This window comes from Ovis canadensis, chromosome 16 (assembly GCF_042477335.2).
Source record: "Ovis canadensis isolate MfBH-ARS-UI-01 breed Bighorn chromosome 16, ARS-UI_OviCan_v2, whole genome shotgun sequence".
NCBI lineage: Eukaryota > Metazoa > Chordata > Mammalia > Artiodactyla > Bovidae > Ovis > Ovis canadensis.
In genome coordinates this window covers 72,295,865-72,320,164 of record NC_091260.1, presented here as the reverse complement: position 1 = coordinate 72,320,164, position 24,300 = coordinate 72,295,865, and the positions used below count along the sequence as shown (strand labels likewise).

The 24,300-nt window shown below is 48.5% G+C and overlaps 1 protein-coding gene across 1 annotated transcript in view; it reads left to right on the top strand.

Annotated features, from left to right (window-relative positions):
* Positions 1 to 10,451: 10,451 nt before the first annotated feature.
* Positions 10,452 to 24,300, top strand: part of TRIO (trio Rho guanine nucleotide exchange factor) — a 356,120-nt gene continuing 342,271 nt past the window's right edge. Inside the window, exon 1 of the mRNA XM_069556151.1 lies at positions 10,452 to 11,044. Coding sequence (XP_069412252.1) covers positions 10,873 to 11,044 — 172 coding nt within the window. The 5' untranslated portion in view covers positions 10,452 to 10,872. The remainder of the gene's footprint in view (positions 11,045 to 24,300) is intronic.

Below are 24,300 nucleotides of genomic sequence, written 5' to 3'. Positions count from 1 at the left end.
CTTGTCCTTGTGGGCAATGATTCAGTGATGCCAGCCCTGATCCTCTGTGACCCTCATCAGTGTTGTCCTCTGTGGCGTGCCTCCTCAGGGGCCTGTTGGGGAGCACGGTGCAAAGACAGGGTGCCCATTCCCCTCTCCTCCCTGATCTGGCTGTCCCACCCCAGACCTGGGTGGCATTCTCAGCCTAGTCCTATCGATGCCTGGGGGTTGTTGCGGTCTCTGTGCTTGACCAGAGAGATGTGGAAGATGGTACCTTCAAGAAAGATAGGATGGGGATGGGGGGCTGTGATGTATAGGGTGGGGGTGGCTGTTAATCCCTTCAATGACCCTCAGATATCTTCATTGCTTTTTTTGGTCTGTGTTTTTTAGTGGTTATGTCGTGCCCCTATGAACTCTTTTGCGACTCCATGAACTGTAGCCCACCAGGCTCCTCAGTACATGGAATTTCCCAGGCAAGAATACTGGAGTGGATTGCCATTTCCTTCTCCAGGGGATCTTCCTGACCCAGGGATCTGTCTTGCATTGGCAGGCAGATTATTTACCGCTGAGCCACCAGGGAAGCCCGTATCTCACTGTAGATCTGGAATTTTTAACTCTATTTGTAGAAACAGAGAAAGGTTGAGAATTCAGTCAATGCTGAAACTGAGTGAACCATCTGAGTGCCTGACCATCTGGAGGTTTCTGCAGAAATTAGATGGCATGCTCAGGGCTGGAGGGAGGGGAATTCAATTGGTGGGTCCTCCTCGCCTTTACCTTCTCCTTTAAGTGGCTCTCAGTGTGACGCTTTCTCTTACCTTCTGTGGGCACACTGGGTCCCCCCTGGAGAAAGCACAGGGACCCTTCATCGGCTGTCCCCAGACTACCAATGGTGGGCCACACAGATCTTGTCCCGGGATGTGGGAGGTCTCTACGCTCTCTCCCCAGTCCTGTTTCAAAGCCAAAGCCATTTGCTCAGTGAGGGTCTGTGACCTAGAACTGTCCCCTGCAACTGATTCCTTTCCAGTGGGGTGCTCTTAAGTTAGAGACCCCCCAGCTGGTCTCAGGAGAAGGGTTTGCTGTGGGGTGAGCCGAGGGCACCGGCGAACAAGCTCATCAGGGCAGCAGTGCTGCCCACTCCTGCATTCGCTTCCCCTGGTGCCAGGTTGCCCTGTCGCCTGGCCTCATTTCTCCACGTTTCCCAGTTCAAGTAGGAACCAGTTCAGCCTGGCTTGCTTCCAGGTGCTTTCTCACCCCCTCCCCCGCCCCCATGAAGAGGGTGGGGATGGAGGAGAGGCAGGTGGGGGCTGGCTGCGACAGGGAATGGCTGCATCTGGGGTCTTCCTGGGGAGGCAGGTGGTTCCTGAAGGTCAGGGTCAGGCAGGCAGCGTTCATCTCTCTAGTTCACTTGCCTGGGATCACACAGCTCAGTTCAGTTCAGTTCAGTCGCTCAGTCATGTCCGACTCTTTGCGACCCCATGGACTGCAGCACGCCAGGCTTCCCTGTCCATCACACAGCTAGTCAGTGTCAGAGACAGCACTGAAAACTGGTTCTCACTGAGATTTCTTTTCCCTCGGTGATGCTACCTATCCAGCACCCCTGGAAGAAAACAGTCAACTGTCCTGGTTTTAAGAAGCAATCCAGTCCACAAATTGGGGTTCCCTGTTGCTTTATATAATCCCTGATTTGGCTGTCAGGCTAGAGACAAAGAAACAAGAAGTAAAAAGAGGCCCAAGGCTGAAAAGAGATTTTTTTTTTCCTTAAAAAAAAGAGTGAATATATGTATATGTATAACTGACTCACTTTGCTGCATACCTGAAAATAACACAACATTGTAAATCAGTTATGTGCTAAGTCACCTCAGTCGTGTCCAGCTCTTTGCAACCCCATGGACTGTAGCCTGCCAGGCTCCTCTGTCCATGGGGATTCTCCAGGCAAGAACACTGAAGTGGGTTGTCATTTTCTTCTCAAGGGGATCTTCCTGACACAAGGATCGAATCTGAATCTCATGTCTCCTGCATTGGCAGCCGGGTTCTTTACCAACTACACTCAAATAAAAATTAAAAAAAAATTAAAAGAGGCCCAAGATGCTCTTTAAAAAAGTGGCTTCCTTGTGTCTCTTCTCATCTCTAGATCCCTGAGAACAAGCAGCTGGGTAGGGGAAGGAGACTGAGATGGGTGGGCAGGACCCCCAGGCGAATAAGAAAGAAGTCCTCCCAGGTGTGGCTGCATGACACGTGGGCTCCATGCTCCGGGGGCAGCAGGGCCCAGGTAGGTCACCCAGGACCACCCCAACTTTCCCTCCATAAGTGGGTATCATCTTTGTACTCCTGGTGAGCTCTGTCAAGCGTGGGTTCTGTTAGCTGGTGTTGGTGGTCCTCAAGCATCTTCTAGAGCCTTCTAACCCCTTGGAGAGTGCCAGCAGCTGGCTTCTTTTTTTTAAATTCTTACTTTTAAAATTTATGTATTAAAAATTTTTTTTACTGTAGTTGCTTTATAATGTGTCAGTTTCTGCTGCGCAGCAAAGTGAATCAGCTCTACACATACATATATCCCTTTCTTTTTGGATTTCCTTCCCATTTAGGTTACCACAGAGGACTGAGTGGGCTTCTCAGGTGGTGCTATCGGTAAAGATCCCGCCTGCCAATGCAGGAGACATAAAAGAGGTGGATTCGATCCCTTGGTTGGGAAGATCCCCTAGAGAAGGTAATGGCAACCAACTCCAGTATTCTTGCCTGGAGAATTCCATGGACAGAGGAGCCTGACGGGCTACAGTTCTTGGAGTTGCAAAGAGTCGGACACGACTGAAGCGACTTAGCACACAACATTCGCAACACATTTAGCAAGAGCACTGAGTAGAGATCCTTGTGTTACACGAGACATTTCTCCAACAAACACTTACAGATGGCCAAGAGGCACATGAAAAGAGGCTCAATTTCATCAATTAGCAAGTGTGTTAGTTGCTCAGTTGTGTCTGACTTTGCGCACAGGACTGTATCCCGCTGGGCTTCTCTGTCCATGGGATTCTCTAGGCAAGAATACTGGAGTGGGTTGCCATTTCCTTCTCCAGGGGATCTTCCCAATCCAGGGACTGAACCTGGGTCTCCCGCATTGCAGGCAGAATCTTTGCAATCTGAATCACCAGGAAAGCATTCATTATTAGAGAAATGCAAATCAAAACTACAATATCACCTCACATCAGTCAGAATGGTCATCCTCAAAAAACCTACAAACAATAAAATCTTCTGGTTTCTAGCAACTCTCTCCATGACCATCCTTTACAAAGCTTTTTTTACAAACTTCTGCTTTATTTTCTAATATTCTGGTGAGTCCACACAATCTCCAGCTTTCCTTAATCACTTCGAATCTTCTCAGCAATAAGCCACACCTGTGCTATTCTGACTATAAAGCAGGATCCTTACAAAGCCCCTGTGAGGTTTTACGTGATGAGGTTGCTCTACTCCACCAACTGGTTCTCCTATTTTCCCCCACACCCAACCGATATGGTCCCCTCTAGCTTCTTCATATAGCCAAACATAATGGACTGTCTAAGGGCCTTTGCCCATGTGTCTTTTGGTGAGCAATCAATGACCTCAGAATATGAAAATCTTCACCCACTCTGTACAGGAACCAGAGCCTGAATTTTTTCAAAGTCTATACTTAGAGGCAGTAAGACCAGCTCTAGGCAAAAGAAAAATAGATGGGTTTGTTTGTTTTTCTGTAGGTGTCTTTTTTATTAGGGCCGTGCATTGCCCTTTTCCTTCTTTTATCCCTCTCATTACTCCTGCCAACGCTGGGGTAATCCACTAATCCTCTCTATAAGGCATTAAGTGATAAAGGTTTAAGGTGTTAGCACTCCCAGGAGTATTTATCTATTAGAGAAATCCTGAAGACCAGAAATTGGCCAGGAGCGGAATGAACGAATGTCCCACCTGGTAGAATTTCAAATTCTGCCTATTTGGGGCTGGAGGGCTCAATTTGGATTTCTTTGTGTTACTGGGCAGAGTCAGCAAGTTGGCAGATAATATAAGCAATGAGCCATAACAGTGATCAATTTGACAGGCAAGGCAGCAGATTTTAGATATTGTCACTTTTCCTATACACTCTTCTCATTAACATACCAGTAAAAATAAACACTTGCAACTTCCAATTCTGCATTCATTTCAAATCCAAATCTATCTTTATCTTTTCTTCCTGTATTACTGGGTTTCCCTGTCATCAGATCTTCATCATCACCCCACACCCCAAGTGCAGGCAGGCATAAGCATGTATGTATACATTTGTGCTTGTACACACGCACACACGCAAAATGTTGTGTTTTTTTTTTTGCCCCCTGTCCACCTCAGATACTCTCAAATTCCATCCCTTACTCCTTTTCCAGGCTTATTCCACTTAACTCCCTCTTCCATCCCACCCTGAATGTCTTTGCTTAATTTGTATTCAGAGCTATCTCAATGACTAAAAGAATATCAGTGTGAGGGAGGTCAAAAGACTCTTACAAATCCAACCTCAAGGCCAGTCAGCCATTCCTGGGGTCTCAGGCCTGTGAATTCGGGTTCAGAGCACAACAAGTTAGGGTTCTGACTTGGACCTTTTAGTGGCTTAGTGGAGGTCACCCCAAAATCAAAGACAAGAAATCCAAGAAATCCAAGGGTCCATTTGTAGTGATTTGTGAGCTACCTTAGCGTGGTGGTGTTGTTTAGTCTCTCAGTTGTGTCCGACTCTTTTCCGACTCCAGGGACAGTTAGCTTCTCAGTCCATGGGATTTCCCAGGCAAGAATGCCTAAGTGGGTGGTCATTGCCTTCTCCAAGGGACCTTCCCGAGCCAGGAACTAAACCCGAGTCTCCTGCATTGCAGGTGGCTTCTTTTACCACTGAATTAGATACCCTGGCCTCTGCGGGTCTGCTTGTCTTCTTTACCTGCTCTTTAATCCACCCCAGGACCAGCTGGGGACTCTCAGGACACTTTAAGTCATATCCAGTGCTACCCACTGTGTGGCATAAAATCTCAGCCTGTAGCCCTATGCCCTACTCACTTTCTACCCTCATCTCCTTGGCAGATTAATCACATCTAAAACTCCAGGTATGTTTATCCTCTTCAGCTTAGAGTTCCAACTCTGGCTAGAGGTCAAGCCCCATGTCTCAAGTTATCACCTAGACATTTCCATTGTTGCTGATATTCATTTGCTAAGTCATGTCCAACTCTTTGTGACCCCATGAACTGCAACACACCAGGCTTCCCTGTCCTTCACTATCTCCTGGAGTTTTCTCAAATTCACATCCATTGTGTCAATGATGCCATCCAACCATCTCATCCTCCGTTGCCCCCTTCTCCTCCTTCCCTCAATCTTTCCCAGCATCTGGGTCTTTTTCAATCAGTCGGCTTTTTTAATCAGGTGGCCAAAGTATTAGAGCTTCGGCTTCAACATCAGTCCTTCTAATGAATATTCAGAGTTGATTTCTCAAGAGTTTTCTCCAGCACCACAATTTTCTTGTATGTTTCCATGCAATGAGAAGCCTGGAGGTGGGCAGCTCACTTGGGCATCTGTGGGCATCTGTACCACATGCTTCTGTTCTCATATTTACTTTCTCATAGTCACACAACGAACCCTTCAGCTCCAGCATTTTGCCTGTGTTCCGAGGAGGACAAAGGGCCAAGGGCCAAATGCGTGCACTTGCTCTGTCTGAACTCTTGCTTGTGAGCCCTACCCAGTTCTTTCCACTCATCAGCCAGCTCTCTGTCACATGGCTCTCAGAGATGGGAAATGGAGTGTATTAACCAGGCATGGGCTCTGATAGAAGGAGAGAAAGGATACTGACTACACAGCTGTCCCCCTCACACCACAACTGGCTTTCTCTATTTCTTTTGCCTCATGGTTTCATGACTGGTATAGATCTAGGCACACAGGTTGACACTTCTGAACTGATTGCAAGGGATCTCCTCACCTGGTAGGCAAGACATTAAACACAAAGGTAGAAATAATATAATGGAGTTTACAATCAAATGCCAGAACGACTGGTGTTCCAGAATACAGATGAGGGAGAGGTCACTTCGAGTTGATGCATCAGCTTCAACTGGGATGAAATTCGAGCTGAATTTTGGAAGTGGGGTAGGATCAACAGCAGCTGTCATGAAACCCTGTTTAGATCCCCCTACCCACGCTCAGATGGCAGAAGGGAAAAAAACTCCATGTGCAGTCTCTTTCTCATATTGCAATCTGGGTGAGCCTTCCTGCACATCCCACTCAGACACGAGTCTCTTGTTGAGCTTTCTTGGAAATGACTCTACCTGAGATTGAAGGACTGGTCAATATCTGGGTCTCAACACTAGAGAGCTCTTTTCATTCAAACATACACCCGTCATTCCACCTCTATCCCAACACCCTTAGCAGTCATTACATGCAGTCTACAGTCCCTTTCAGGCCAACTCCCAACATCCAGAACTTGCCTCCACCCAGAAACTTCCAGCAGGAGTTGTTGTTCAGTCACTCAGTCATGTTTGACACTTTGCGATGCCATGGACTGCAGCACACCAGCCTTCCCTGTCTTTCACTATCTTCCGGAGCTTGCTCAAACTCATGCCCATTGAGTCGGTGATGCCGTCCAACCATTTTGTCCCCTGTCATCCCCTTCTCCTCCTGCCCTCAATCTTTCCCAGCATCAAGGTCTTTTCTAATGAGTTGGCTCTTTGCATCAGGTGGCCAAAGTACTGGAGCTTCAGCTTAAGCATCAGTCCTTCCAATGAACATTCAGGATTGATTTCCTTTAGGACTGACTGGTTTGATCTTTCAGGAGTTAGCCTCTTCCAACTGACACTTTTCAAGGACCACCATCTTTCTGTAGCTGGTTAACATTCAGTCTTGCTCCCTGCCCCCCCAGCAGTTTTGATGTTTTCAAATTCATGATCTTTCTCCACCATTTAGGCGGCAGAGAGGGGCATCCATATTCACTACCCACAGGCAGGGTGGTAGGGGAGGCATGCAGAGTGAAAGAAAGATGTTAGCACTGGCTTCTAAATTTCAAGAGAAACTTCTGGAACCTATGGCAGAGGGAAGAATGGAAGGGAATGGGGTTTTCTAAATTAAAAACAGCATTTCCTGGGAACACAAAGGTTATGCCGAAATAAAAGATTTGGAAGGAAGTATGATGAATCTGGGATGAAGTTTACTTCCTGCAGAGGAAATTACAATTCTGCAATTCGGAGGGAGAGGAAATGGATCACTTTAGACCCCCATGTGAATCTCTGAAAGAGGAAGTCTGTGCCAAGGTAGGCTTTGGGGGTCTGGGAGCAGAGAGCACAGGGCCTCACTTTGTGGGGTGGGACTGAGCAACCCAGGGAACAGTGGAATGTCTTCTTGACATTCCGCTCAGGAGCTCAGGAGGGGTGCTGACTGCCAGCAGGCGACCAGGGGCCCCAGTGGTTGGTGAGCAGGATAGAACAGCAGAAAGCAGCAAAGTCATGGCAATGCCTTCAGTCCGAGTAGGATCATCAAGGAGGTGGACACACACAGGACACACATGAGCCTCAGTGCTAGCACGGGCTCATGATGACCAAGTTCAGTTCAGTCACTCAGTTGTGTCTGACTCTTTGCGACCCCATGCCTGCAGCATGCCAGGCTTCCCTGTCCATCACCAACTAACTCCCGGAGTTTACTCAAACTCATGTCCATCGAGTTGGTGATGCCATCCAAACATCTTATCCTCTGTCATCCCCTTCTCCTCCCACCTTCAGTCTTTCCCAGCATCAGGGTCTTTTCCAATGAGTCAGTTCTTCGCATCAAGTGGTCAAAGTATTGGAGTTTCAGCTTCAACATCAGTCCTTCCAATGAACATTCAGAACTGATTTCCTTTAGGATTGACTGGTTTGATCTCCTTGTTCTCAAGAATCTTTTCCAGAACCACAATTTAAAAGCATCAATTCTTCGGCGCTCAGCTTTCTTTATAGTCCAACTCTTACATCCATACATAACTACTGGAAAAACCATAGCTTTGACTAGATGGACCTTTTTTAGCAAAGTAATGTTTCTGTTTTTTAATATGCTGTCTAGGTTGAAGACCAAGGGCCAGGTGCAATCTCCCCATCCCCACCTCACCAATGCCTCTGGGAGTCTGGCTTCAACCTTAGGGAGAAGGCAGGAAGGGGAATGTACTCAGCTGGCAAAGAAAGCTCCTGGAGATTATTTTCTCCAAACTAGGATTAAGCCATGAAGAGAAATGGGAGCTGGAGACAGAAATTACCCAACTGAAAAATAAGAAAAAGAAACATCAGCACACCTGAGCTGATAGCCTGTGAAATTTGGACCAACTGAATTGTTTTCTTTTTGATATTCTACACATAATTAAAAATTTTTTAAAAATAAGCTATTTTAGAATAGATTTAGATTCTAAAATAATAAGACAAGTTGTGAAAATAGTACAGAGTTCCCTTATAGCTCAATCCAATTTTCCCATATTACTCACAATAAATGAATCAGTACTGGTACATTATTATTAACTAAAGTCCATATGTTATTCATATTTTCTTAGTTTTTACCTAATGTGCTTTCTTGGTTCCAGGATCCTTAAGGGTACTACATTATATTTAGTTATTGTTTCCTTGGGCTCGTCTTGTCTGTGACAATTTTCAGACTTTCCTTACTTCTGTTGACCTTAACAGTTTGGGGAAGTATTGGTCAGGTCATTTGTAGAACGCCCTTAACTGGGATTTGTCTGTTATTTTTCTCATGGTTAGACTGTGTTTCTGGGAGGAATACAATAGGGCTAAAGTGGCATTTTCATTACATCATATCAAGGGTACATACTATCCACATGATTTATCTCTGCTGGTGATCTTGTGAAGTAATGTTTGTCAGTTTTCTTCATTATAAAGTTACTCTTCTGGAAGTTGAATGTGCAGACCACAGTTAAGGACTATTCCATCTCACTGAGGGCAGAGTATCTAAGTATTTATTTTGAATTCTTCTTCGAGGAACATTTGTCTCTTCTCTCTTAATTATTTACTCATTCAATCATTGCATTATATCGGTATGCACTCATGGATATTTATTTTATACTTTGGGTATAATAGAACATTGCTTTATTTTGCTGTTCAAATTGTTACAGCTTTGATCACTGGGAGCTCTTTCAATGGGCTTCTGTGTCCCTTCGAGAGACCTTCATCATTGTTCTGGATGTTGATTAAATAAACATTTTTTCGTAGCACTTCCTTATCATCTGGCACAACAAGATGCTCTAGGTTCTCTTGTATATTTCCTGTTCTAGTCCCAGAGTCAGCCAATTCACCTGAGGAACCCGGGTTCCTTTTACTGAAGAACGGTGTTAATAAAGATCTGAGTGCCTGATGTGCGACTTGCTACAAGTGTTATGCCAAATTCACTCAGTTGACAGAGCAAGGAAATGTACATACATGTTAGAGCCTGTGTATATATACACACATATCTGCAAATCTTTTCTTACCCACCTGCATCTATATTAATCTAAACAAGGGTTCATACTGACGTCTCCAACTCTAATTCCGTACCACACAGATCATTCTAGACTTCCTCACAATGAAAAACTTGGTATTCATCATTCACTATTCATTTCCTTAATTGTTCATTTCCAGTGTTCATGTATATTGGTTTCATCAGTATTCCACCAGTTTTTTTTTTAATCAATCTTATCTATCTCTTCTTGCTTCCGGCGCACTAGACACCTTTTGCTCCCTTCGGTTGTAGCCACGTACATAGGTGTTTGTACTCGAATATTTTGTCAAATGAGGGCGTGACACGGATCTTCCTTAAAGCTGGATGTCACCTACCCCTCACTTCCTTTGGTCTCCTTAGCCATCATCACCTTCCCCCTTCTCTACATTCTGGTGGAGCAGGGGCGGAGGAGCTGTGAGTCCCGAAGGAGACTGTGGCAGACGAGGAGACAGACGGCCCCCAGTTCAGAGGCCTGCTCCATTATTCCCTCTGAGGCTGGAGTACAACACACGACCCGTTTTCATGATCTCTTTCCATTCAACAACGATTGTGGAGCCCAGACTACGCGCACACCGGGCCCTGAGCAGGAGTCAGCCCGCCCCGCGGTGAGATCAGTCATCAACAGCTCCAGCGATCGGAGGGCGGTGCGGCGCTGCAGGAGCGAGCGTCCAACGGGGGGCGCCATGCCGCGCCTGGAAAGGTGCGCGCCCTCGCTGCCTCAGAGCGTTCCCTCCTTTTCGCCGCCGCCCGCAAGACGGAACAACGCTGAAACGCTCCCGCCGCCGCCCGCCAGCCCTCCTGCGCGGCCCCGCCCCTCCCGCCAGGCCCCGCCCATCACACGCCCCGCCCACCCGCCGAGCCCACGCTCCGGCCCCAGACGATATTCACCGGAAATTCCCGAAGCCCCTCTCTCTTTTTTTTTTTTTCCCCCTTCCTCTCCTTTCCCTGCTCTCCCTTTTCCTTTCACCCGGGTTCCCTCCGCCGTGATTTTCCCCCCTCCCCTCTCCTTCCTTTCCCCATCTGAAATCAAGATGGAGGCTCGCAGCGGCCGCCGGCGTCCGTGATCGCGGAGCTCCCGCCGGCCCCCTCGGGCCCCCCCATCCCCCGCCGCCCTCGCGACTGCGTGTCCGGCGCCGCGGTGCGCGTGGCTGCCCGCGCTCCGGCCGGCGCTGCCGAGGCCGTGGCTCCGCGCTCCCGCCCCGCGGCCGGCTCGCGGCTCCCGGGCGGAGTCCTCGTCTATGTGGGCGCGCTCCTCGGGCCGAGCCGCCGCCGCCGCCCGCCGCCGCCGCCGCCGCCCCGGGGCTCTGCGTCCACGCGCCGGGCGCGGACAGCAGGGCGATCGGCGCCGCCAGGCCCGGCGCGGAGCGGGCGGCGCGCGGCGCTAGGGGCGCGGGGCCCGAGCCGGGCGCGGCCGCGGGCGCAGCCGCAGCCATGAGCGGCAGCAGCAGCAGCGGCGGCGGCGGTGCTGCCGCCGCCCCCGCCGCGTCCTCCGGCCCCGCCGCTGCGGCCAGCGCGGCGAGCTCGGGCTGCGGGGGCGGCGCCGGCGAGGGAGCCGAGGAGGCGGCCAAGGACCTGGCCGACATCGCGGCCTTCTTCCGATCCGGTGAGTGCACCCGCGCCGCTGCCCGCGCGCTCCGCCACCGGCCCCCGCCGTGGAGGCGAGGTCCGCGGTCCCCGGCGCGCCCGGTTCTTGCTCGCCCGCCCATCGGGCTTCGGAGCGCGCCCGCCCAGGCCGCTGCCCTGCGCCCCAACACCCGCGGGTCCCGTTGCCCGCGCCGCCCCGAGCGCCGCGGATCGGCCCGGGCGCCTCCGGCTCGCCCTTCCCTTCGCCCCCGCCCCTGGTTTCCCGGGTGAAATCTCCCCGTCGCCCGCCCCAGCGGCTACCGCTCCACCGGTTGGGGCGCCGGCTCTTTGTCTCCTTCGCGGGAGGGCGGATGAGGCGGCGGCGGCAGGGACGGCGAGGGCGGAGGCCCCCCTGTTCCCCGGAGGCCGAGCGGACGGGGGCGGCGGGGCCGGGCCCCGGGAAAGCGGTCTCTCATTTGGCCTGGTCTCCGTGGCCGATTTGTCTGTGGTCCCTCCTCAGCTCCATAAGCAGCCAGGTTTCTTCTCTCGTCTGTCACCTCCCCGGCCTCGATCTACACTTCTGTGAAACGGGGCTGCCGGGGCACTGGCCGCCCGGGGAGGGGAGGAGGGCGGTGATGGCTGAAATGGAGCGCGGCCGGCCGGGCGATGGGTGAGCCATTGTCTCCGGGGGTAGCCCGGGAGAGACACTCTGGGGACGTGGTGGCCCCGGGGGTGGAGATGCGGGGCCGGCACGCGCTGGGCCCTGCCCGGCAGGTAGTGCCGGGGTGGCCGTGTGTCTCTTAGGCAAAGAGGAGGGAGTTGGTCACGGGAGAGGCGAGCTTTGCGACCCGCCCGCGGGGAACCGGCGCGGGAGGCGTGACAGGGCGTCCTGGGGACCCCGGCGGCGGCGCCTCGTCCAGCCCGCTCCCTTGTGTCCCCGCGCCCAGTCCAGTTTGTTCGCGCGTCCGGGCCACCTCGCGGCCCCGCAGCGCGGTGCCCGGCGGACCAGGCGCGGGGCAGGGAGGTTGCAGACTGGGCGCTGGAAAGCCGAGGAGGGCGGGCCAGGCCGGGGCGGGCGGATGGGCGCGGGGCGCGCGCGGGGTGCTGGTGGCAGCTCCCGGGAGGACGTCGGGGGAGCGGACTGCGACGGGGCGCCCGCCGGAGGCCGGAGGCTCACGTTTCTTCGTGGCCCCTTTCAAAATCCAGTCGCCAGATCCTGTGAGATCAGATGGGTGATCTGGTGAGTTCAGATGGGTAATCCGGGTCGCAGGGAGCAATTTGCAGCGGGTGCGCGATGGTCGGAAGCAGAAGTTAGCCTTGCCGGGTAGAGCCCTGGTTTAGTAGTACTGTCTTCCCTCGTTTTCTTGATCCTTGCCAGGCGGGGTTCGTTTTGAGTCGTTTTAACAGATTGGTTGTGGCTGGGAGTGACACTCGCTGACTCTGCTGTCAGCTTGGGGTTAATACACTCCCCAGTGCTCTCTCTCCCTGTGAGGTCCCCGGAGAAAGCAAAGGTTTAGGAAAACACAAACTCCTTCAAATGAAAGCCTTTTTTTGTGTGCAACTCGCCCGATAGAGCAGCCCCATCTTACCACTTAATAGCAGACCTGGGACGTCTTCCCTTCATGCCCTGAAGCTAAGTCTAGCCTGTCTTCTCTCTCTCTCTCTCTCTCTCTCTCTCCACCACCTGTCACAGAATAATAGATTCTGTGCAGAATCCAGCGCCTTTCAAAGGCGTGTGTGCCCTGGAGAGGGAATTTTTGGTGCTTATGAGGCCAGACTTTCTTACATCTTCATTATGCACAGTAGAGAAATCACTTCTGCTCATAAGAGCCTCAGAAGACATCAAGTTGGACTGGATGCTCACAGAATACTTGCTCTCAGTTACTGTGGCTCTCCCCAGGGTTTACCTGTTGGTTGCCAGGGGCCTCATCCTGTATTTGCTCCTGTTCATGTTCACTTTGGGGTAGAACCAGTCCATGCTGGTCACGAATTTGTTCTTTTCTTCCTCACTCCAAAATTGATTGGGCATACTGCCCCTTTCCTTGTTTGACTTGGAATCAGAAACCAGAGCAGATTATAAGTAGCCAGCCATTGTGAGGTCCCATCCCAGGGGTAGCCTAGAATGTCTTTTGAATGTGCTTTTCCCTCCTTAGGGCAACGCGGAATTCTTGACCTAGATCTTGGCTTCAGCATCTGGGGCAGCGATAGCTAGCAGAGAGAGAACAGAGGAGTTGGATTGATGGGTGGGGGTGGGAAGGGGCAAACGGTTAGACAGATGAAGCAGGGGGACCCTGGGTGGGGACCTCACCTGATGGAATGGCAGAGGCGGGGGTTTGGAGGGGGATGGCCCTGCTAGGCAGTTTTCATTGAATGTGGATGGTTGAACAGAGAGGTCAAGTCCATTAGTAAAACCAGACCTTCTTTCCTAAGATGTAGAAACCCAGAAAATAGGTTCTTACTAACTGGGGTGGACAGATCAGGGTGTGATTGGTTTTCCGCAGTATTGTCAGCCTGGTGCTTAAGATTGCCAACCTCACTTAGACAAGGCACTTCTGCTGGTTGCCTTTCATTTCTTGGCCCTGGAACTGTTGGTTTGGCCACTTTATTTTCTTGCCTCCTTTTTGTTCCTTGTCCATACTGTAAAATTTACTTTTATCCTTGTAGTTGCTGAGTGAAAACTGATAACTATGATTGGATGAAAGGAGAATTTAGCTTATTAGAACTTTTACATAATTAGAGCAGTTCAGGAATAGAATGCAAGGCCATGATTACTGGATGCACTCAAGCAGGGGACTGCCACCTGCCTGGGTTGGGAGCTGGGACCTGGGGGCAGGACTCCTGCACTTGGAGAGGGTTTAGGGGGTGGCTCCAGGGCTTTTAACCTCCTTGGACTCTGTGGTTCCCTCTGAGCTCCTAGCTCCTACTGGTCATTCTTTAGTTTTCTTGTCAAAAGGCATCACAAACATGAGCTAGTCCATTTAAAACAATTTTTTTAAAAGTTTACAGAAGAGGAATCAGACTTCCAGGGAGGCTGAGTGACCTGTTCAGAAGACAACTCTGGTAGAGTTGTGGTCAGGGCCGGGAAGCACTTCCCTCACTCTGGTACTCTTTCCCCAGTTGCCTGTCATGGCCAGGACTTTGCTTACCAGGATTAGTTCTCAATCCCGCTGGGACCAATCACTTTTATTGCCAATCTATTTTGGGGCCCTGTTCTTGTGACAATAAATCATTCTTTCAGAGCTCTCTATTTAACCTTGCAAGAGTGAGTGTGTGTGTGTGTGTTTGTGTGTGTGTGTGTCTGTCTGTCTGTCTGTCTGTCTGGTGGGGGTACTTACATAAATGCCTTATTTTTAACCTGCCTGGTATGTTTCAGGTTGGTATTATATGAACATGCAGAGCATAAGGGTTTGTGGTTCTTCTGAAAGGTTGTCAGCTCACTGGGCTAGGTTCCTTTCCTTACTGAGTGTTACTTCTGGACCCGTTGCTGCAGCCCTTCCCTTTCCAATATGTGAAGACACTTGAGTCAGTTACTTAAGGAGAGAGCAGGGTGCATGTCCTATGTTGATATAATGATTTCCTCATGGAATATTGAGGGAACTTGTCTTCAGATTTCTGCTTCTAACACCACTAAGTCGCTGGCCTCTGAGCTTGCCCTGCTGCTTCTGTGTATATTTAGAAGCCTGGCAGCTTTGGTCTTTGTGAGCACCAATAATAATTATTGTATTAAGAAGTCAGTCCTTGTTACCCTCAATATTTTGAAAAGGAAAGCAGAAGAAAATGTAACTTGATAGTGAATGTTGGTTTCCCCCTTTTCAGTGGCACAGTGAGGTTCCGTTTTAGATGAGACGAAAGAGGGAGCTGGAAGTATCCTAGCAGTGATTTTCAGGAAATCAGAGGGCAGTATAAAAAAAAAAAAAAAAAAAAAACATTGAAGGAAACTTTCCATTAAGACCTTGTAAACTGACTTATTGACATAGACAATTGTATTTTTTCCTTTGCAGTTTAACCATCCACGATTCAAATGAAGATTTAGATGAAGCCATTTACACCGTTTAAATGATTAATCAAAATTTAAGTGAAGCCAGTGGTTCTGTTCAAGGTGTGGCATGTAGTTTAAATTTGTTCAGGTGTGTATTAAAAATATTTGATGAGCATGGCCTTTTCAGGCCTTTTAAATCTTGTGATAAATGTGGGATCCGTTTCTGAGTGAAAGATGTGTTTGGATTGGTCATAATCTAAATTAGCCGTATCTGATATTTATTTTCTTGACTCTTCCACTGAGGAAATAAAATTTTATCTCATATCCTTGGCGGCATTCCAGAGAAAAGTCCAATTCTTAATCAATAGCCACACTTTGACTGCCTAGTCAAGTCACTTACGTTGATAGGGATGAATTTGTGTTGTACTATAAAAAGCCGCCTTAACAACCCCCTTCATTCCCTCTCGGTTCTCTAATGAATTGGTTTTTTATTTCCTTAAGTGCATTGTCTAGACGGATTTTTAGTGGTGCCGCTGGCAGAACAGGAGCCCCCTTGGTGCACGGGGAAGAATGGTTGTGGGAGAGAACCCCGCCGCGTTCCCGGGAAAGGGGGCGGCGCCTCCGCCGCGGCTCCGTTCTTCCTCTCGCGAGCGTTTGGCCTAATCGCCTGGGCGAATGCCCCGGGGCGGCTGTCTTGAGGACCGAGATGCCGGCTTTTGTATCTTTTCCCCTTATCCTCAGCCCCGCGCTGGCCGCTCGGTGGGGCAGGGAACAGGGTTGGCCCAGGGGCGCAGAAAGGTTACGAGGGGTTAGATGGCGCCAGGACGGAGTTCTCTTTCGTTCCACTCCGGATTCCGCCGCTGAGCTGTCCAGTCTGCCCTGGACGAGGGGACGAGCCCGCGCGGAAATCTTCTCAGAGCCCCTGGCGTGAGAGCGGGTGTCTGATTCTTATTATTGTTATTACTGTTGTTCGCCCGGGGCTATTCAAGGTATTCCTGTCGCTGTATCTCTGCACTGAGGGCAAAGGAGCAAAAATGGAGAAAGGATGTGGGGGTCGCGACAAGGCCCGCCCCAGCAGGGCGCTGGTGTGCTGCCTCCTCCCCCTCCCTGCGCCCCGCCGCCCCGGGGCTCGTGTCCACCGTGGAGGCCTGCCTCCCCGACTATCTGGCTTCTGTTTGCTGTCACAGTACCCGGCCTAGCCCCGGGGTCTCCCAGAGAGGAGACCCCCTGGCCGGAGTTTCCAAGCGGGTGACATTCTTGTTGATGGGGGTTCCCGCTCTCCTGTTTACTGGTTGGCCAGTGTCTGAGTCTTATCTTCGCTTTCTCACTTGCTAATGGAAGCCTCGGTTTGCTTGGTTACCTTTATTTTGGTTTTATTTTGGTTTTGGGTTTTCTCTTCCCATAAGGAAGTCCCTGTAAACCCAAGTTCTGCAGCCCCTGCCCTCTGGGAAAGGTTATGTGTCTGGGTCGAGTTTGACCGGAGGATGTGTGGGCTTCCCAGGCTTAAGACCTAGGGGCTTGATCAGAAGAAAGGGTGCGACCTCCTGGAGTATTTGGTCTAATGCCTGATGTGCTCTGGCAACAGGAAACTGCACTTAGGTCATAAATATATTTGCATTGCGGGCTTCCCCGGTGGCTCAGACAGTAAAGAATCTGCCTGCAACGCGGGAGACCCAGTTTCGATCCCCGGGTGGGGAAGATCATCTGGAGAAGGAAATGGCAACCCACTCCCATACTCTTGCCTGGAGAATCCCATGGACAGAGGAACCCGGCAGGCTACAGCCCATGGGGTCGCAAGAGTCAGACATGACTGAGCGACTAAGCACAGCACACACACTTGCATTATAGGCTACTGACTTCTTTGATCAGCCACACGTCTGCTCTTTGCTGGGAGGACTGTGGAGCAGTCTGTAGAGCAAATGTCATAGTTTGGAAGGAGCATGCTGTTTGGCCTCTGTCATAAGTTAGTACAGTTTAGCAGTTGCCCTGACAGAGGAAGCTGTAATGAAAACTTTAGTGGGCAAACAGAATAGTTTGTTGGTCTAGGGTACTTTGGGTTAGTGGTGTCCACATGAGTCCGTTAGGCTTATTTTTTTACAGCCCATAGCCCTGTGTGGACAGTGATGAATTGCACTCAGTTTCTCTTTAGGAGGGGTTTCTGTAAGGTCCTGCCCACTGCATGGCCTTCTCCTCTTTTCCTTCCAAGTACTTGGTACACTGCTCTGTTCCTGTCCCACTGCTGGGAGGGGATAAGGCCCTTCCTTCACTGTCCACTGCGCTTGCTGGCATTTAAAAGAGTAGATGTGAACAGATGAACTGGTATATCCATTCAGCTGATGCTGCCTGAAGGAAGGCTGCCTCCAAAGGCTGCATAGGAGTCCACTTGTATGACTTTCTCAAAGAAATAGAACTGGAGGGACAGAGAAGCGATCGGTTGGTTACCAGGAGTTAGAGGGGGGAAAAGGGTGACTCCAGAGGGGCAGTGTGGGGGATGCTCTGAAGGATGATGAAAGTGTTTTGCATCCTGGCTGTGGTGGTGATTCTGCATATTAAAATTCATAGACCTGAACACAGGAAAAAGAATCCATTTGTACTGTATGTTAATTTAAAACATAACATTAAACAAAGACTAGCTGCAAATTGGGCAAAAACACTTATTACAATTCAGATGAAGAATTATATATGCATGATTGAAAAAGGGTTTCCTCAAATCAGTAAGGCAATCCGAAAGGGAAATAGACAATGCAACTACAGAATGGCCACACATATTCAAGGAAATGCAAGTATAAACCGTGAGACACCAACAGAAGCCAAATCTAACAGAAATAATTTCTCAAAGGTAAACTTGAATAAAACTGAGTAATTTTGGAAAGATTTTTCTGTTGATTTTAAAGATAGTACAGGCTGGGTTTAGAAAAGGCGGAGGTACCAGAGATCAAATTGCCAACATTCACTGAATCATAGAAAAAGCAAGAAAATTCCAGAAAAACCTCTACTTCTTCTTCATTGACTATGCCAAAGCCTTTGACTCTGGGGGTCACAACAAACTGGAAAATTCTTAAAGAGATGGAAATACCAGACTACTTTACCTGTCTGGTGAGAAACCCGTATTCAGGTCAAGAAGCAACAGTTAGAAAGGGACGTGGAACAACTGACTGGTTCCAAATCGGAAAAGGAATATGTCAAGGCTGTATATTGTGACCCTGCTTACTTCTATGTAGAGTACATTATGTGAAATGCCAGGCGGGATGAATCACAAGCTGGAATCAAGATTGCCAGGAGAAATATCAACAACCTCAGATATGCAGATGATGCTACCTTAATGGCAGAAAGTGAAGAGGAGCTAAAGAGCCATTTGATGAAAGCGAAAGAGGAGAATGAAAAAGCTGGCTTAAAACGCAACATTCAGAAAACTAGATCTTGGCATTTGGTCCCATCACGTTATGGTAAATATTAATAGAAGGGGAAAAAGTGGAAGCAGTGACAGATTTTGTTTTCTTGGGCTCCAACATCACTGTGGATGGTGACTTTAGCCATAAAATGAAAAGATACTTGCTCCTTGTGAAGGAAAGCTATGACAGACCTAGACACCGTCTTCAAAAGCAAAGACATCACTTTGCTGACAAAGGTCCATCTAGCGAAAGCTGTGGTTTTTCCAGTAGTCATGTATGGATGTTGGGGTTGGACCATAAAGAAGCTGAGCTCTGAAGAATTGATGCTTTCGAATTGTGGTTCTGGAGAAGAGTCTTGAGAATCCCTTGAACCTGCAAGATCAAACCAGTCAGTCTTAAAGGCAGTCTACCCTTGAACATTCATTGGAAGGATTGATGCTGAAGCTGAAGCTCCAGTACCTTGACTTCCTGATGCAAAGAGCCGACTCACTGGAAAAGACCCTGATGCTGGGAAAGATTGAAGGCAGAAGGAGAAGGGGGTGACAGAGGATGAGATGGTTACCAACTCAGTGAGTGTGAATTTGAGCAAACTCCGGGAGACAGTGGAGGACAGAGAAGCCTGGTGTGCTGCAGTCCATGGGGTTGCAAAGAGGTGGACAGGATTGAGCGACTGAACAATAGTCAGATGGACCTAGGTGGGACCAAACTTTCTGTAACGTCTATAGAGTTAATCTGGGGAAAGGTTGAAGATAGTTATGGGAAATAGAGATTCTTTTCTTAGATTCTGTAAGAAGCATAACTTGAGAATCCATTTGACAAGTCTGCTGACTTAAAAAAAACTATCTTTAGATGCAAACAGTCACCATTTTTCCTGCTTTAAATTTTCCCACTCTGCTGAGCTTTGCTGCCGTTTGCTGCAGTCCAGAAGGAAACAGAGTAGCATAGGCAGAGTGGTCTGCTGTGACTTGACATTGCTGGTGTTAAAAAGGGAGTTTCTAGGAATAAGCTTCACTTGGAGGAGGGGGCGTTGCTCCTGCATAAATAACAACAACACAAATAACAACAAATGTGTGAGATCATTCACCCTCAGTTCATGGACTTCACAGTGTTGATGGTTAAGGAGTGAATTCATAAAGTGTTAGTCTCCCCACTTAAGACTCATAACCATAAAATGAAGTTGTTCTTGAACTTGAGAAAAATGCAATTGAAGTTTAAAAGTATAACCCTGGAATATTTTTAGATAGGTTTGGTTGGTGTCTCTTCAAGCGTGGTCGCCTGTGTATATCTTGGAAAAGTAAAAATCCCCACTTTGGAATTCTGTGAATGGGAGGTGTCAGTGCAAGAAGGAATGAATATATCAGAGATTGATATTTGAAATGTTTTTTTGTTTTTAATTTTTTGGCCACGTGGCCTGTGGGAGCGTTGTTGCCCTACCAGGGATCCAACCCCTAGTTCCTGCGTTGGAAGTGTGGAGTCTTAACCACTGGACTGCCAGGGAAGTCCTTGAAATCTATTTTAAAACAACCCTTGTTTCTTAGTATATGTGAAGTGGAATGTATAAAAAATGTGTATTTTAGGGCAAGATGTTTTGAGTTTGAAAATTAGGCTTATGAAAAGTCTGAGAGGTTGGTCAAAACAGTATATACAGTTTTTCCGTCGTTGATTCCTTTTACTTCACTTCCTCTTCTCATTCTGATTCACGTCTTCAAGGATTCCTCTGTCCTTCATTGTTGCTGCTGTTAAACATCGGGCCTGCAAACCGGAGCAGGGCCCTCCTGGGCCATGTGGATTCTGCAAGTTTTATGTTTTCGTACTTGGTTTTACTCTTAGTTAATGCTTGTTCTTGACATCAGAGACACTAGGACCTGCAGGAATAACAAAGTGCATGTTATTTATTTATTTTTATTAGTTTAGCTTTTAAGTGATAAGGACTAAAAAGTACAATTCCTCTGTTTATTCTGAGGGTGCACACAAATATATTGGGAAGCAGTGCTTTGATTAGACTGTTGCTTTAAGTATTTCTGCTGATCTAAAATAAGTCCTAGAATGAAATCTCCAAAGTCTAAATAGTCTAATACTTTACCATCCTAATAACAAATAGATTCCTGGTGTCTGATACTAAACAGATGTTTCTTGCTTGTAGATAGCTATTAAAAAAAAAATTGTGATTATGAGAAATCCCTTCCAGCCCTCACTGTCCTTTTCAGTACCACAGTGATGGTAGCTGGCACCCAAGGACCCTTACCAGCTCCAAAAAGCTAGATTGCACCGAGGCAGAGTGTATTTCACACGTTTATTCCCGAGTTACTTCACCTCCATCTAAATGTTGTTGCTCTTGTCCTAATATATCTTGGGTCTGGAAACTTTGAGGACCGTCGCTAATTGGATGGTTTCCAGGCCATTCGTTTCCTTCACGTGACAGTTCTGTTCACGTGTCTCCCTCTGGAGAGAGCAGCTCCTCGCGGGAGTAGTGAGTTTCAGCATTCTGTGAGCTGGCCATGTACCTCTTTGTGTCCGGATATTTGACCGCAGCCTGCGAGATGCAGAATCTGCCGTGTTCTTTGCTGGGCATCTCTCATCTTCGTGGCATCATTTATGGGTCCTGTCTCAGCCCTGCTGATTGCTGAACACACAGAAGGGGACAGCCTGCTGGTGAGATGGGGCCTGTCCCTCCCTGAGCCACGTTACTGGAGACCTCTGACTGTAAACCCTATGCAGGATTGAGGTGTGATGATGGTAAATTGCCCGTGACAGCTTGTACTGTGAATTTGGGGCTGTTTGTGGGGAAAATGGGATGGCGGGCAGTCGTGGAACCGCGCGCTTGCTGTAACCTAAGTAAGTATTCAGCAGCAGCTGCCAGAGCAATATGGGAGGCCAGGACCCCCAGTCCTCGGGGGTCAGCTAACATCTTCGGAGTTAGGCTCCATAGAGGGTCAAGTAAGTGCATGCAGAAGCAATAACCTGCTTGTAACGTCAGCGGGTAATATTTAAAATGCCATGTTTGTTTTCTCCCCCCACCCCAAACATTATGAACGCCAATTTGTCCCTCAAGAAAACCTGGTGAAGCTCTCTGTCAACTATTATCTCTATTGCTGCTACCACCTGAGGGCCTGCAGGTCTAGGTGCACGCAGGTGTTTTATATACGTTTTCTCATGTAAAATCAGATCCCCCACCCCCTCCAGCAGGTGGAGGCTATTTCTGTGTTCGCATGAGGATCTCAGCCTCTGGGGAGTTTGAATGACTGCCCCAGTTTGCACCGCTTATGAGGGCTCAGGCTGGAATTTAAACCCACAGCTGCCAGACCGCAAAGCCCCCACATTGCCTTTTCTTCTCCGATGGAGGGAAAGAGGAGAAATGACCCTCCTTCCATACAGCATCCCACAAGGCCCGGTGTTGTAATTGTCAGATTTTAAAACAATGTGTACATCCTCCTGTGTTGAAGATGGAAGCTGTAATTTACAAGTCTCACACTGAACAAAAATGGAATGACAGATTCAGGGATAGAGCAAGCACTTTTTCACTGTAGTCTGAGCCCCGTGATTTAGCTTCTGTGCCTTTCCTCTTCTCACCTGATTAAAGCTGATGTTCCTTCTTACATAAATAACCCCAGTAACCACAGCTGTCCCGCTGAGATGGTTTTGAGTTTTGCTGCCTCTGGTCTGTCTCTGTCTAGGGAGGACTCGTGTGGCCGGCTGGTCCCCGCTTCCCTGGCTGTGGCCACTTGGTCTGAAGCGGGAGGAAGTCTCGGTGGCCCTCAGGGTTGGCGGAGGGAAGTTTGGGAAGGGCAGGGAGAGGCTGGCTGGGGAGGGAAGTTTTCCAGCCATTGGCTGTGTGTATCACATTATAAAGAATTCCCGGGCTTCCTTTCTAACTGAGGAAGGTTGCAAGGGCGGGGTCGTGGGGAGGGGCCGGAGACAGCCAAGCTGCTTTTTCGGGACAGTTTTATGAGGTGGGTGTGGTCTTTCCCCGGGTTCTTTTTAGAGCTATTTTGTTGCAGCTTCTCTTGTCTTTTTTGTTATTCATGGAAATGTAGGCATAGATGATGAGCTTGTGGTCCTGGGGAACAGAGACTTATTTCCTGCCATCCGCCTTTAGTGGGATAACTTCTGGGCGTGTGTTCTAGGTTCTCCTTTCTGTGGGGTGCATTTCTGTCAGGTACACCTCACCTGTCTCCTGCACAGTATATCACCGGAAGGTGTACTGTTCTCTTAAAATCTAATTTTCCTTTCTTCCTGATTTATTCAAGGAGTTTCTTAAGTTTCATATTTTTTTTCATTTTTGTTTAATTGTTGCTTTAAAAAAAATTCTACAGTTTAGGTCATATTGGCCTGCTGTTGAATGGGAGAGTATGTGCTTTTGACGTGCTGTTTTAGTTGACCTTGATTTTAAACCAGCACAGGAGGTTCAAGGCTAACATTCATATCAACTTAGTCAAGTTGAGATTTCACTTGTGTGCATCGTTGCTCTCTGTTTAGTTGGTTCTTGTCTTCATGTTTTTGCATTTAAAGTTTGTTGCGCAGGAGGAGATGGCAGATGAGTTTATTTTGAGAAACCAGTTCTCATGTTCAGGGAAGAATTCAAAATCCCCAGTTGTTACTATTTCACTACAGGAACATCACCTCCTCCTCTCCCTCCCCCCTCTCTGGATATGTATATACACACACACACAGAGACGCACATATATTTGTATATATTAAATTTAGGTATTATTTTGTATCTGAACCATTTGAGAGTAAGTTGCAAGGTGATGGTGCCCTTACCTCTAGAAGGTGACGCCACAGTATTTTCTCAGAGCAAGGACATTCTCTTACATAATGACCCAAATTAGGAAATTAATTTTTGTGTTATTATCTAAATTTGCTGACTTCACTAAAATTTTACCAATGACTCTAGAAACTCTTGGTGATTAAAAAAATCTTGGTGGTCCAGCATTCTATCCAGGAACACATACAATTATTGATAGATTTAGTTGTCATGTCTCTTCAGTTTTCTTTAATTTGGAACATCTCCCCAGCCTGTCTCTTTTGTTCCCTGGAAGGTTCTAGTCCGTTCTTTGGAGGACGGTCCCTTGGTTTGGGGGGAGTGTCCCTCCTGACCAGGTTCAGGTCGTGCGTGGCTGACGGAAGGGCTGAGTCCTTCCCCCTAATGCCCCATGGGGGACCCAGCTGTCACCTGCTGTCTGTGAGATGTTCGTTCAGTCTTCTGATTCAGGGGGTGACTACCACTACTGTTCCCTTGTAATCAGCATCTTGTGAAGAGAGAATTCGAGGCTGTGGAAAATCCTGTTCCTTTGCTGACTCTAATTTGCTGGTTATCTCCATTGCTGACTTTTGCCCAAATCAGTGATTATTATGATGGTTTCAACCTGGTGAGTTTTCTAGCTTCATTACTCCTTCTGTGTTTCATTGGCTTTCGACCGAAAGGGCAGAGCCTCTCTCTCTGCTGCACTTATTTATTTCTGTAAGTGTGGCCTTACAGATTCCTGTCTTGTTCAGTCGCTAAGCCGTGTCTGACTCTTTGCAACCCCAGGGACTGTTTTAGTCAGTGGGTTATAATCCTTTGATGTCATTACTTAGCTTGATGCTCAGTTGTTCATGATCTGGCCAGTAGTGTCCTTTCAGACTGGCTCCTTTATCTTTTGTGACGTGTCCGCATCATTTATGGGGCACTTCCTTATTGTCTGACACAGTGAAATGTCCCAGGCTTCTGTTCTTTCCTGACTCCAGCCCTGAAATCGCCACTTCTCCAAGGAGCCCTGATTGATTTTAGCAGAAGACAGCATGAAGAAACTCATTCTGGGCACCGAGTGTGCTTATGCTACAGGGGTGTTGCTGCTTCCAGAGCCTCTCAGTGCACAGAGCTGGGAATTGGGGAGTTTGCGTCCACACGTGCTTATGTGCACATACACAGAATCACGTGACGTG